The sequence below is a fragment of the Apodemus sylvaticus genome, chromosome X, assembly GCF_947179515.1.
Source record: "Apodemus sylvaticus chromosome X, mApoSyl1.1, whole genome shotgun sequence".
Taxonomy (NCBI): Eukaryota; Metazoa; Chordata; class Mammalia; order Rodentia; family Muridae; genus Apodemus; species Apodemus sylvaticus.
This window is the reverse complement of record NC_067495.1, coordinates 91,610,696-91,624,504: the sequence shown is the minus strand read 5'-3', so window position 1 is coordinate 91,624,504 and position 13,809 is coordinate 91,610,696. Positions and strand designations below refer to the sequence as shown.

Here is a 13,809-nt window from a genome sequence, read left to right as displayed (position 1 = left end):
CACCCAGGAGGATTTTTTAAAAGATTTATTTATTTATTATATGTAAGTACACTGTAGCTGTCTTCAGACACACCAGAAGAGGGCATCAGATCTCATTAAGGATGGCTGTGAGCCACCATGTGGTTGCTAGGATTTGAACTCATGACCTTTGGAAGAACAGTCGGTGCTCTTAACCACTCAGTCATCTCTCCAGCCCATAATTTTTGTTTTTTAAAAGAAGTCTTCTGACTGTTTAAGCAGAACAACTTGACCACTTGCAATCCTCGCAGTCAGAGGCTCCTTCCTTGTAAAATTTTGCTTCTAGCAGTCCAGTTTGCCTGTGACAGTTCCTTTTTCCCTTATGTTCTCCCACCACTCTCTTGCCTAACTCAAACCACACTATAAACCTCAAACTCCCATTCTGGTGGGATTGTCCTTCCTCTCTTAGAAACAGCCTGGCAGTTTATACCCTCAATAAAGCTCTGCCTTTCATCCTCTGTGGATCTCATGGTCTTGTTCTTTTGGTAAACTTCATGACCAGCTAATGAAATTTGTTCTGTAATAGGACACATATTTAGCCACAAAGCAAGCTTTAACAACAACAACAACAACAACAACAACAACAACAAAATGATTAGTGAAACAGTACCCTCTACATAGAAACTGATCAACACACTTACGATAATAGTGGGTCATTTAAAAAACATAAGCACAATATATCCAAACAGGTGGAATTTTATAGCAAAGAATGTCTACAAATTGAAAATAATAACTTAATGATGTGTCTCATGAAATTAAGAAAGAAGGAACTAATCAAACACAAAGTGAAAAAATAGATAATAAAAGTAAGTAGAAGTAAATAAAGTAGAGACTAAAATATTAATACAAAAGATCAGTGAAACAAATATTGGTTACTTGAAAAGATAAATGAGGCTGATAAACTATTTTCTAGAGTAAGCACAAGAAAGCAAGAGGAAACCTCTAAATGAATAAGATCAGAGGTGAAAAGGAAACATTACCAATGACAGCTCTTCTGCACCCTTAAGAAACATGAAAAACTTCCTGGACACACGAAAATCACACATAAAAGCCACTAGAACTCAACCAGAGATGATATTTTAAAAACCTAAATAGATCAATAAAGAACAGCAAGATTGAATAAGTAATAACACCCCCCCCCAAAAAAATTCAGGACCAGATGGTTCCACTATTGAATTTCACCAGCCTTAAAAATATTTATGCACGTGTATATTCACATGTCTCTCTGTGGATATGCACACATTTATGTGAGTGCCTATGCAAGCCAGAAGAGTTTGGCAATCAAACTCCAGTTGTCTGGAACAGCCACAACTCATCTCTTATAGGTTAACCTCTAACCCATCTCTCTGGCTCCCTTTCCATACTTTTAAGAAAGAATTATGACCAGTGCTTTTCAACCTACTTTGTAGAACTGAGAGAGATTAAATAACCCTTCCAAATTTGTTTTATGATTTCCACATAGCATTATCAGCTTACCAAAAATCTGACAAGGAACAAAGACAAAAACTATGGACTAGTACATCTGATAAATATAGATGCAAAACTTCTCAGCAAGATTTTGCTAACATCTGGTCCCAGGCGCTGTGGGAGCCCCAGGTTACTGTGTAGACATGGCCAAGTCCAAGAACCACACTACACACAACCAGTTCCACAAATGGCACAAAAATGGCCAATCAAGAAACCCTGGTCACAAAGATATGAATCTCTTAAAGGGGTTGATCCCAAGTTTCTGAGGAATATGCTCTTTGCCAAGAAGCACAACAAGAAAGGCCTGAAGAAGATGCAGGCCAACAATGCAAAGGCAGTGAGTGCATGTGCAGAGGCCATCAAGGCACTTGTGAAGCCTCAGGCCATCAAGCCCAAGATTCCAAAGGGCCCCAGCTGCAAACTCAGCCGCCTGGCTTTCATCACTCACTTCAAGCTTGGGAAGCAGATTCGAGGCTACATGACCAAGGGGCGTAGGCTCTGCCAGCCAAAGCCCAAGGTTCGAACTAAGGCAGAGGCCAAAGCTCCAGCTAAGGTCTAGACTTCACCTCCATCTCAGGCTCCCAAAGGTGCTCAGGCCTCTGTGAAGGCCCCACAGAAAAGGCCCCTGCCAGTGTGAAGATAGATGGACTGCTGTGACATACACACACTATTTGCAGATGACCGGTGTCCTATGCTATTTTTACAAATAAACTTGAGGCAAGAACAAAAAAGATATTTGCTAACAGAATTCAATGAACATATTTAAAACATGACATCATGAACTTGAGCAAGGTGGTACACACCCATAATTCCAGTGTTATATAGGCTGAGCCATGAGGATTGCCACAAATTTAAGGCCAGCTTGGTCTACCTACTATGTTCAAGACACTGTCTCCAAACAAGAGTCATATAACATGATCAAGTGGGTTTCATTTCAGGCACACAAGGATGATTCAACACACAGAAATCGATAAGCATATCACATAAATTGAATCAAGGAGAAAAACCACATGGTCATCATGGGTGCAGAAAAAGAATCTGATGAAAATCAATATTCCTTCATGATAAAGACTCTGGACAAATTACATATGGAATGATTATAGAGGAAAGTAATAAAGTATATAGCATACAGCAAAAAGTTCATAGCCAGTATTCTGAGTGGAGGAAAATGGGAAACATTTCCTCTTAATCAGGAACAAAGTAAAGGTGCTACTGTCACTAGTCAACTCCTACTCAGATATAGTAGGGGATACTGGAGATAGGTAAATTAGCAAATGAAGCTAAATAAAAGGCATAAATAAAATAGGAAGAGGAAAGTAAAATGACCCCTGTTTTCAGATGATATGATGCTATACTTAAAGAACCCTAAGTTCTCTACTAAGAGATTTTTAGAACTGATATTATTTTGAGTAAAGTAGCACAATGCAAGATCAGTCACACAATAAGCAGTTGCTTTTCCATTCACTAGAATGATTTCAGAAGGAATGAAATCAAGAAAGTGATTCTATTCACAATAAACACAAACACATCAAAATATTTAGGATGTGAAAGATTGCTACAGTGAACATTTATAAAAACATGAAAAACACAATTGAAGAAGACACTTGAGGCTGCTAGTATTGGAGTTTTAATACAGATCAAATAGTCATACTTCAAAAGTGCATATTCCTTCATACCTCGACTGTAGAAAAGAATGAATGGGTGAGGAAGTGAATGAATACATTTCTTTCATACAGAACATACCTTGAAGGACAAAACTCAATGGCAGCTCTAGTCCAAGCAATAGCATCTGAAGTTATTCTTTTTAAATTTAGCCTGACAGAAACTGACCAGAATATGATATGCATATGTTTGTATTCTTATTATCTTGGGGTGAGTGCAGTGGCACACACCTTTAATCCCAGTACTAAGAAGGCCAAGGCAGGCAGATCTCTGAGTTCAAGGCCAGCCTTGTCTGCAGAGTGAGCTTCCTGTTAGTGGGTGACTCATAGCAAGAACTTGTCTCAACAAAACAAAAACATTTTAGAGAAGGCATTAGGGCTAAAACAGGACAACAAAGAGGAGACTCATTTAAGAGGAGATCAATCTAAGGAGAGATTCAATGAAACAGAAAGGTGCCCCAGGAGAGAAAACGTTGGTAACCTGTTAAAATTCCAAACCTAACAGGATGTCATGGGTTTGTTAACTGTGACTTTTATTGCACACAAGACCAGCATTAAGGAAGAAATCCATTACACCATTTCCTATATTTTGGAGTCCTTTATAACCTGGGTCATTTTGAGAGGGGAATCTATTGTTTGAGCAACTCAGAGCACCTGAAAGCAAGGATGGATCACATGTCTGGGAGCCTGGGGACATCCTTCTACTGGTGTCTGGATAAGAGATGGTCACAAGAAGAAGTCATAGGGAGAATATGATCCAGATGTGGGATCTGCTAAGTTTGAGCAGCAGGGAGTACAGGCTGTGGGAGACAAGGAAGGAGACAAACTGTTTGTCAGTGATTATAGAGCCCGAGGGTATAAGCCTGGGCCTAGAAGACTGCTGTCTGCAGAGCTGGCCTCCCTGTCATATATGACGTGCTGGTAGGGAGCACTGAGAATTATGACCTCAGATCAGGCAAATTGCTTCATTCTTCATTCCTCTGCCTCTTACAGGCTGGTTAACTTTGTTGAGTCTGAGAGCACGGACAGTGGTGGATAGAGTTCTCAGTTGCTTGGATTCTCTGCAGGGCTTGTTGAGCTGGTTTCTTCCTTACCTCCTCTATACCTCCTATAGCACACAGCATTAACATTTGCCACTCCTGCTAGCACAAACCCTGCTAGCACAAACTAGGGAGTTTCTTGAGCAAATGGGGAAAAAGTTGGGGCTGTGCAGGTCAGATGTGGCTCTAGTTTCCCATAAAAGAAAAGCTTCTAAATTGACTGTAGCCCTGGCACTGAGAACATATCTTTGTCTTCTCCGGCACTCAACCTGTAAACATTACCAACATGTGTAGTAGGAAAACAAAAGAAATAGAAAGGACTTTAGCTATGAATCACTATGCCGCTAACAGACTCTAACATAAGAAGACTCATAAAGAACTTTCTTCAATGACTTGTGGGGGTTTCTTCATTCATTCATTCACTCATTCTAGTAATATATTCACTTTTTTAAAAAAAATCCTTTATATTTCTTTTTTGGCGGCCTGCAGAGTACTGTCCCATACCAAAGGCATTAGAACGTAGCAGTGAAGGTTCAATGTAGGCCCTAGATAGTCTTCTCCATGTTCAATGAGTTGTGTGAGTGTTGTCTTTAGCAATGGGACCTGAACAATATCTTTAATATCATCTGTCTTGCTTGCAAAATACCCTAAAGCAGTAGTGGAACGAAGCTTGTGGGAGTAACCAACCAATGTCTGACTTGAGCTGAGACCCACTCAATGAGTTGGAATCCATACATGACACTGATTGAGTGGCCAAGAACCAGAGAATTGGTAGGCCAGAGACCTAGGGGGAAAATCAAATACTATTGATCTTTTTTTTTTTAAAGTAACAGTAAAATGACTCCTAATGATATTCTTCTAAACTCATAGATCAGGGTTTGATTGAGCCGTCATCAGAGAAGCTTCCTGCATGGAAGACTCACAGTCTGTGGGGCGGGGGGGGGGGGGGGGGGGAGGGGGGGGTCGGGAGGGAGAAGAGGGGAGAGAGAGAGAGAGATAGATAGAGATACATAGAGAGAGAGAGAGCGAGGAGAGAGAGAGAGAGAGAGAGAGAGAGAGAGAGAGCTTAAACACATAGTTCTAAATGGATGTCTCCATCAAATCTCTCCACTGAGATCACAGAGAACTCCATGGAAAAGATAGAGTGTAAGAGCCAGAGGTGGTGGAGGTTACCAGGAGAACATGCCCCCTAAAGCAATGGCGCAAGGCTCATATAAACTCACAGAGACTGAAGAAGCAAGAACAGAGCCTAAACAGGTCTGTAACAGGACCTCTGCATATGTATTGTAACTTTCAGCATAGTAGTTTTAGGAGAATCCTAATTGGGTGGAGGATCTGATTCTTGTGCCTACCCTTGGGGCTCTTTTCTTTCTGTTGGTTTGCCTTGTCCAACTTCTATGTGATGATTTTTGGCTTATTTTATATTTTTTGTTATACTTTTGTTGTTATCTCTTAGAACTCTGTTCCTTTCGAAGGAGAGGCAGAAAGAAGAGTGAATTGGGATGGGAGGGTAGGTTGGGAGAACTGGGAGAGGAAACTATAATTAGGATATATTGTATGTGAAAAGAATCTATTTTTAATTACAGGAGAAATCTTTTAAAAATTTTATTCTCTTATTACCTTTATCTAATTTTCTTGTATATTTCCATATTTTGTAAGAAGACTTTTAGATCTTTGTTTTCTCTTCCTTGCTTTCCCTTTTTCCGTTCTTCCTTTAACCTTGCCTTCCTCTTTCTGTATTCTCTCTGTGTCCCTCTTTCAGCCAACTTTAAAAAATTATCAGTACTTTACCCTTGTTTATCTTAACTTTCCAGCTTATTCTACATAACTACTGCTTCCTGCTTTTCTATGGCTAATGGCGAGGTAGTAGTTATCCTTAACGGATATTTATTCCATTGTGTGTGTGTGTGTGTGTGTGTGTGGTCATGGTGGTGTTATAGAAGATAGAATTCATCTTCTTATGCTTGGAGCAGTATTAAGGATTGAATGTATAAAAGAAAACTGACCACGAAGGAGATCCACATATAAAACCAAGGAAATATTCATTCCAACAGCCTCACAAAGTAGAGCAAATAAGCAAGAAATACAAGAGCAAGAGACTATGACTCATCCCACCTTTCATAACTCTTTGAGCAATGAGTCCAAAGACAATGAAATAGTTGAGATTCAGACAAAGAGCTGAAAAGTCTGGTTTCCAAATGACTAGTGTAGAGCTAGACAGCTGTCTCGGTATTTGGTTAGAGGCACTTGCTACTCTTACTGAAGACCATGGTTTGTTTTCCAACACTCACAGGAACCTCATAATCATCTGTAACTTCAGTTCCAGGGGATCTAATGCCTTCTTCTAGTCTCCATGGACCCTGCATGTGTGTGGTGCATGTCTATAGATTCTGGGAAAAACATTCTTACACATAAAATAAATAAAACTTTTGAAAAATAAAAATGATCAGTGGCTTTACACAGAATTCATATAAATAGGAGGATGAAATGAATATATCAGTTGAAGATTTGGATGAATGTTAGTCATGAAATTCAGTAAAGATGAATGCTGATAAATTAGGAGATATAAGAAATGAAATCATAATACATCAAAGAAAAACTTAATGTTAATAAGCCAAGCTGCTTCAGGCGAAAGCCAAGCAGACGAAAAAGATACCAGCAAATGAAGACAGAGTTGAATTATTTGACTTTTATGGCAGTGTCCTGTGACAGTCTCTTCTTGAAGAGACAACACACTCGCACTTGTACACACACACACACACACACACACACACAGACTTAGCCCAGAAAGGGAGCCTGCCTGCCATACACAAAACTTAGGATTGTACCAATGTTCAGTTTAGTGAACCATGAGTGGGGTGTGTATGCGGGCGCCGCCTGCATGCCAGGAGTATAGGTAAGGATAGCAGTTATAAGGATCAGGGATAATTAAAAAAAAGCAGCTGCATCATTGAAAAGCCCACCCAGACATAGATGACTACTTAGGAAAATTTTCAAACCTCCTCTACAATCTAAACATCTTATTTTTCTTTCGCAGTTTGGTGGTTCAGTGCCTCCATCCCTAGTAACTGTTTACTCTTTTTCTATTGTTGAAAAGATTCCTCAAGAATCTTCCAAGCTTTTGTTCACCAAGACTTGTGACCTTTGGTTTATCTCCTGTTTTCCAGATGAGGTAAGGTACGTGAGCTTCCTTATCTTCTGGACTAAACGTTGCAATCTGGAGGAAATGTTGCAATCCCTAGCAACGTGCCATACAAAAAGCATCACACTAAAGGTAAAAACAATTTACTATTATCCCAACATCCAATACCTGCAATGTAAGCGATCAGGCATGAATGTGTGGTGTACAAGAGGGTGCCAGAATATAGACTGATGGCATAGAAAAGTGATTCAATAAAATCACAGAAGAAAATTCCCCAGAACTAGGACAAGAATATATAGCAGGAATTTAGAACTCCCAAATGGCATGACCAGAAGAGATCCTCTCTGCTTAGCATGATAGCTGAAAATGTTGAGAGTGTTGGAAAAAATAGAATACTGAATGTGGCAAGAGAAAAATGGCAAGTGCCTTACAAAGGAATTACATCCAACTTCTCAACCCAAAGTCTTTCCCTGTATCTTAATCTCTGACAGAAAAGAAATGTCAATCGATTATATTTAACCAGGAAAGCAACTCTTTAAAATGGATTGAGAAATAGGGACTTTCCATGATAAGCACAAAGTGAAGTGGCACAGGACTGCTAACCTAGCAATGCAAGATTAACTTGAAGAAACATCACACAGAGAATGGGGGAAATGCACACAGAAGCACAAGCACCTGAAAAAGAGCAAACAAATGAGAGATAGAATCAAACTCTATTAACTTGGTGAACTAAATAAATTACTAGGATGAAGGGGTGTTAGTTCATAAGATTTAATTAAATCAACATGAAAAGTCTTAACTTTTTAGTTAAAATTAAAAGATGTAGGGGCTGGAGAGATGGCTCAGTGGCTAAGAACACTGACTGCTCTTCCAGAGGTGCTGAGTTCAATTCCCAGCAACCACATGGTGGCTCATAACCATCTGTAATGGGATCTGATGTCTTCTGCTGTGCTGAAGACAGCTGTAATGTACTCATATAAATAAATTAAATAAATCTTAAAAAAATTCAAAAGATGCAGACTGGGGCCTGGCGAGATGGGTCAGTGCTTAAGAGTACTGACTTTTTCTAGAGGGCCCAGGTTCAAATTTCAATACTCAGCTGGTGGGTCACAAACTTCTGTAATTCCAGTTTCAAAGGATCCTGCACCCTCTTCTGACCTCCACTGGCAACAGGCATGTATGTATGCACACACATAATCCTGAAAGTCTGAAACTACTAGAGGAAAACAGAAGCTTTGTAATATAGACACAGGCAAGGACTTTCTGAAAAGGACTCAAATAGCCAGTAAAATAATGTCAAGAGTTGACAAATGACTAACATAAAAATAAAAACCTTCTCAAAACAATTAGTTGAGTGAAGTGATAGCTTTAAAATGGGAGAAAAATTTGTCAGCCATTATTCAGAATATGTAAGGAAAGCACAACATTAAATACTAAAAGAAAGCTTATGCTCTAAGATCAAGAATTGACAAATGGGACCTCATAAAATTACAAAGTTTCTGTAAGGCAAAGGACACCATCAAGAGGACAAATCGGCAACCAACAAATTGGGAAAAGATCTTCACCAATCCTACATCAGATAGAGGGCTAATATCCAATATATACAAAGAACACAAGAAGTTAGACCCCAGAAAACCAAACCCTATTAAAAATGGGGTACAGAGTTAAACAAAGAATTCTCACCTGAAGAACTTCGGATAGCAGAGAAACACCTTAAAAAATGCTCAACTTCATTAGTCATTAGGGAAATTCAAATCAAAACAACCCTGAGATTTTACCTTACACCAGTCAGAATGACTAAGATTAAAAATTCAGGAGACAGCACGTGTTGGAGAGGATGTGGAGAAAGAGGAACACTCCTCTACTGCTGGTGGGGTTGCAAATTGGTACAACCACTCTGGAAATCAGTCTGGCGGTTCCTCCGAAAACTGGGCACCTCACTTGCAGAAGATCCTGCTATACCACTCCTGGGCATATACCCAAAAGATTCCCCAGCATGTAATAAGGATACATGCTCTACTATGTTCATAGTAGCCCTATTTATAATTGCCAGATGCTGGAAAGAACCCAGGTATCCCTCAACAGAAGAGTGGATGCAAAAAATGCGGTATATATACACAATGGAGTACTATTCAGCCATTAGAAACAATGAATTCATGAAATTCTTAGGCAAATGGATGGAGCTAGAGAACATCATACTAAGTGAGGTAACCCAGACTCAAAAGGTGAATCATGGTATGCACTCACTAATAAGTGGATATTAACCTAGAAAACTGGAATACCCAAAACATAATCCACACATCAAATGAGGTACAAGAAGAATGGAGGAGTGGCCCCTTGTTCTGGAAAGACTCAGTGAAGCAGTATAGGGCAAAACCAGAACAGGGAAGTGGGAAGGGATGGGTGGGAAAACAGGGGAAGAGAAGGGGGCTTACGGGACTTTCGGGGAGTGGGGGTCCAGAAAAGGGGAAATCATTTGAAATGTAAATAAAAAATATATCGAATAAAAAAAGCAACAACAACAAAAACACAAACCAATACATAGCAAAGGAACTAAACGGATACTTTAAAAATGAGCACATAAAGTGGCTAATAAATACATCAAAACAACACATAATCTTTAATTGCAAGGGAAATGCAAATCTAAAACCCATTTGAGATACGATTTCATCTCAGTGAGAATGCCTACCAATGAAAGAAAATACAAACTGGCCAATTCAGGAGGCTGTCAATAAGATTTAATTTCAAGGCTTTTCCAGAGTACAGACTGAGTTTAGTATCAGCTTAGCAACTTGGTGAGACCATGTCTCAAAGTAGAAAGTAAAAAGCAGCCTGGACAAGCAGTTGCATGTATGATGACCTAGGTTCATTTCCCCTGCACTACAATAACAAGAAAGTGCAGAATAAAATCTCAGCTTCAAGGCAGGCAGTTGTGGCGCATACCCAGGAGGCAGAGGCTGGTAGATCTCTCTGAGTTCAAGGACAGCCTGCTCTACAGAGACAGTTCTAAGACAGCCAGGCTTACACAGAGAAACCCTGTCTTGAAAAAGCAAGAAGACTCGGCTCTTCTAAGCAGAGGTAGAAGGACTAAATTAAAAGCCAGCCTGGGCTTCACAGCAAGTCTGAAATCCATGTGAACTATATAGTTAGTGAAATTATGGCTCAAAATGAGAACACACACACACACACACACACACACACACACACACACAAAAGAAACAGCAAACGTTGGAAAGGATGTAGGGGAAAATAAACCCAAACCGTTATATACTGCTGGTGGACATGTAAATTAGTACAGCCTACAACAAAAAATTTGTATGTATCATACTATGTAAACTCATCAAAAATTCAAAATATAAATATCATATGAGCCAGATTTATAGTTTTGGGCAAACACCCCCTAAATTAAGGTCACTTTAGTATGGATTTACCTGTATGTTCATGTTTACTGCTATTTATAATATCCAAGTATTAGAATCAGCCCATAAACAGATGGATGCATGAAGAATGATAATACAGGGCTGGAGAGATGGCTCAGTGGTTAAGAGCACCAACAGCTCTTCCAGAGATCCTGAGTTCATTTCCCAGCAACCACATGGTGGCTCACAACCATCTCATAATGAGATCTGATGCCCTCTTCTGGAGTGTTTGATGACAGGTACACTATAATCACATATAATAAATAAATACATCTTTTTAAAAAAGAATGATAATACAATTTAGAATTTTATTCATTATCTTTGTTCATTTTTTTAAAAAAGATTTATTTATTTTTATTTATATACTGTAGCTGTCCTCAGATACACACCAGAAGAGAGCGTTTGATCCCATTACAGATGGTTGTGAACCACCATGTAGTTACTAGGAATTGAACTCAGGACCTCTGGAAGAACAGTCAGTGTTCTTAACTGCTGAGCCATCTCTCCAGCCCCATCTTTGTTCATTTTTAAAAGGAACAAAATTACCTCTTTCACATAAAAAAATGATGTATGATGTATGGAAATGGAGATATCATGTTCCACAAGCCTGATAGGCAAGTATCTTGTGTTTATGTTTACTTGCATTTATGGAATTTAGAGGAGAAAAGGGATGTGGGAGGAACACAGGGAGGGCTGGGATAGTAGCTCCGTGGCACTTGCCTAGCATATGCAAGGCCCTGATTTACTCCCCAGCACTGCAAAAATAAGAAAGGAGTTATTTTAAAATATCTAGGATAGAGCTAGCAAGATGGTTCAGCAGGTATAAGCACTTGTTGCCAAGTCCAGGGACCTGAATTTGATCCCAGAACCCATACAATGGAGGAGACCTCCAGTTCTCACCAGTTATCATCTGACCATATGAGCATCATGGTACACATGCCATTCAACCATAACATAAATGTAAAATTAAAAAATGAAAACTATACCCCATTATCTAGGATATATAAGGAACTGCAAAAATTAAATACCAAAAATGAAACCATCCAATCAATAAGGACCCATGCATAGAATAGGTAATTCTCAAAAGAAGAAATACAAATAGTTACTCAATATTTTATAAAGTGTTCAACATCCTTAGCCATCCAGAAAACACAAATTAAGACTGCTCTGAGATTCCATGTCACTTCATTCCAAATGACTGCCATCAAGGAAAGAAACCTTCCAGAAAAACCCTTTGATTCACTGCAGCTAGGGAGATAAACTAGGGTGGTCACTACTGAAATCAGTAAGGATGTATCTCAAAAAATTAAAAACAGAAATGCCATGTCATTTGGCTAAGGTCCTCTTGGATCTATACCGGAAAGACTAAGTCAACAGATCCTTGCACATCCATGGTTATTGTTGCATTATTCAAAACGGCCAGGAAACAGAATCAACCTAGATGCCCATCAAAAGATAAGTGGATAAAAATGTGGTACATACACATGAGATGGAATTTTATTCAGTCATTATAAAATGAAATATATTTCAATAAAAATGAGATCATGGGATAACAAAAGGAAGTCACAGCATTTACAGGAAAATGAATGTGACTGGAGAATGTTACTGGAGATCATTAAGTGAAATCATCCATACTCAGACAAATATCTCCTTTTCTCTTATAGGCAGAAAATATATTTAAGTTTGTATATACAAGGGCTGGAAAGATGGCTCAGCAGTTAAGAGCACTTGCACAGGAACTCGGTTCAGTTTCCAGAACTCACATGGTGATTAACAACTGTCTGGAACTTCAGCTCCAGGGAATCTCGTAGGCGCCAGACATACACGTGGTGGACACTCATGCAAGCAAAACACTCATATACACATAAAATAAGTCAAGAAATTAAAATTGCATACATGTATTTTGTGTTTAAATATGCGTTGGGAATCATTAAAGTGGAAAGGGGAAGAAGAGATCTTAAGAGAGGGAAACAAAGAGTAATGGAATACATGAATTTATGGAGGGAAAGATTATATGGGCCAAAGAAGGGAGCCAATGTGGGGTGTGGGGCAGCTCAGAGTGAAAGAGAGCAAATGGAAACAATGTATAGTGACACACACTTATGGAAATGTCAATACACTATTCTAAAAGTTATTTTTTAAAAGAAGTCAATAAAACTTACATTCTGCTCTGAAAAAAGTAAAGGGGGGAAAACAGGAGAGTTGAGAATTATGGGAAGGATACTAGAAAGGGAGAATATGATCCCTGTAGAGAAACACATGCTCAAACTGTTAGAATGCAGTCCATTACAACATGGACATTACTATGTTACCAAAATAAATTTTCAATTAATGCTTTTTGGAGTATTAAACTTCTAAAGAAGCTGCTACTACAATCTCTACTACCCAAAATCTGTTTCATCAGACATTTTTTTGCTAGAGCATTATTTATCTAACAGTTATAGCTGATTTTTTTTTACTTTTGAACAATTTTCAGTGTAATTTAGTGTACATAAAAATAGGAACAAGGAAAGTAAAGAGAAGAGTTGACATACTACAATAAGGCTGGTACTTTAATTTTAAGACTTATTGTGTGTGTTGTATTATTATACAACTATACAATATATAATATACAATTATATACAATTGTATTATTCTGTGTTTGTATGCACATGAATGCAGGGGCCCTAGCGGCCAGAGGTATCAGATTCCACCATGGAGTTGGAGTTACAGAAAATTGTGCACAACCTGATGTGGGTGCTCGCTAAAATGTCCTTTGCAAAAATCAATCTTTGCTCTTAATAGGTAAGCCCCACGTTCAGTATTTTAGAGGTAGGTTGCAAATTAAGTTTTGAGAGTTATAGCAGCCACCATAAAGTATATTGGTGGCTTCCAAAACATGCCAAAACTCTCCTTTGAACTTTTAAATATCTGATAATGTAGCTTCATTGAACATAAAAACCAAGTATGTATCTAGAGGAAATGATTGTACGAGTCTGTCAAAAAAAGCACCCTTTAAAATTAAGCATTGGTTAGTGTTTAAGCAGCTGAGAGTTTATAAAGTCTTTGTTCGGCAACAAAAT

General features: G+C 38.7%; 1 protein-coding gene across 1 annotated transcript; it reads left to right on the top strand.

Annotated features, from left to right (window-relative positions):
• Positions 1-1,672: 1,672 nt before the first annotated feature.
• On the top strand, positions 1,673-2,044 carry LOC127674332 (60S ribosomal protein L29-like). The gene has a single exon (XM_052170095.1). It carries the CDS (start codon positions 1,673-1,675, stop codon positions 2,042-2,044), a length of 372 nt encoding a protein of 123 aa, XP_052026055.1.
• Positions 2,045-13,809: the final 11,765 nt, after the last annotated feature.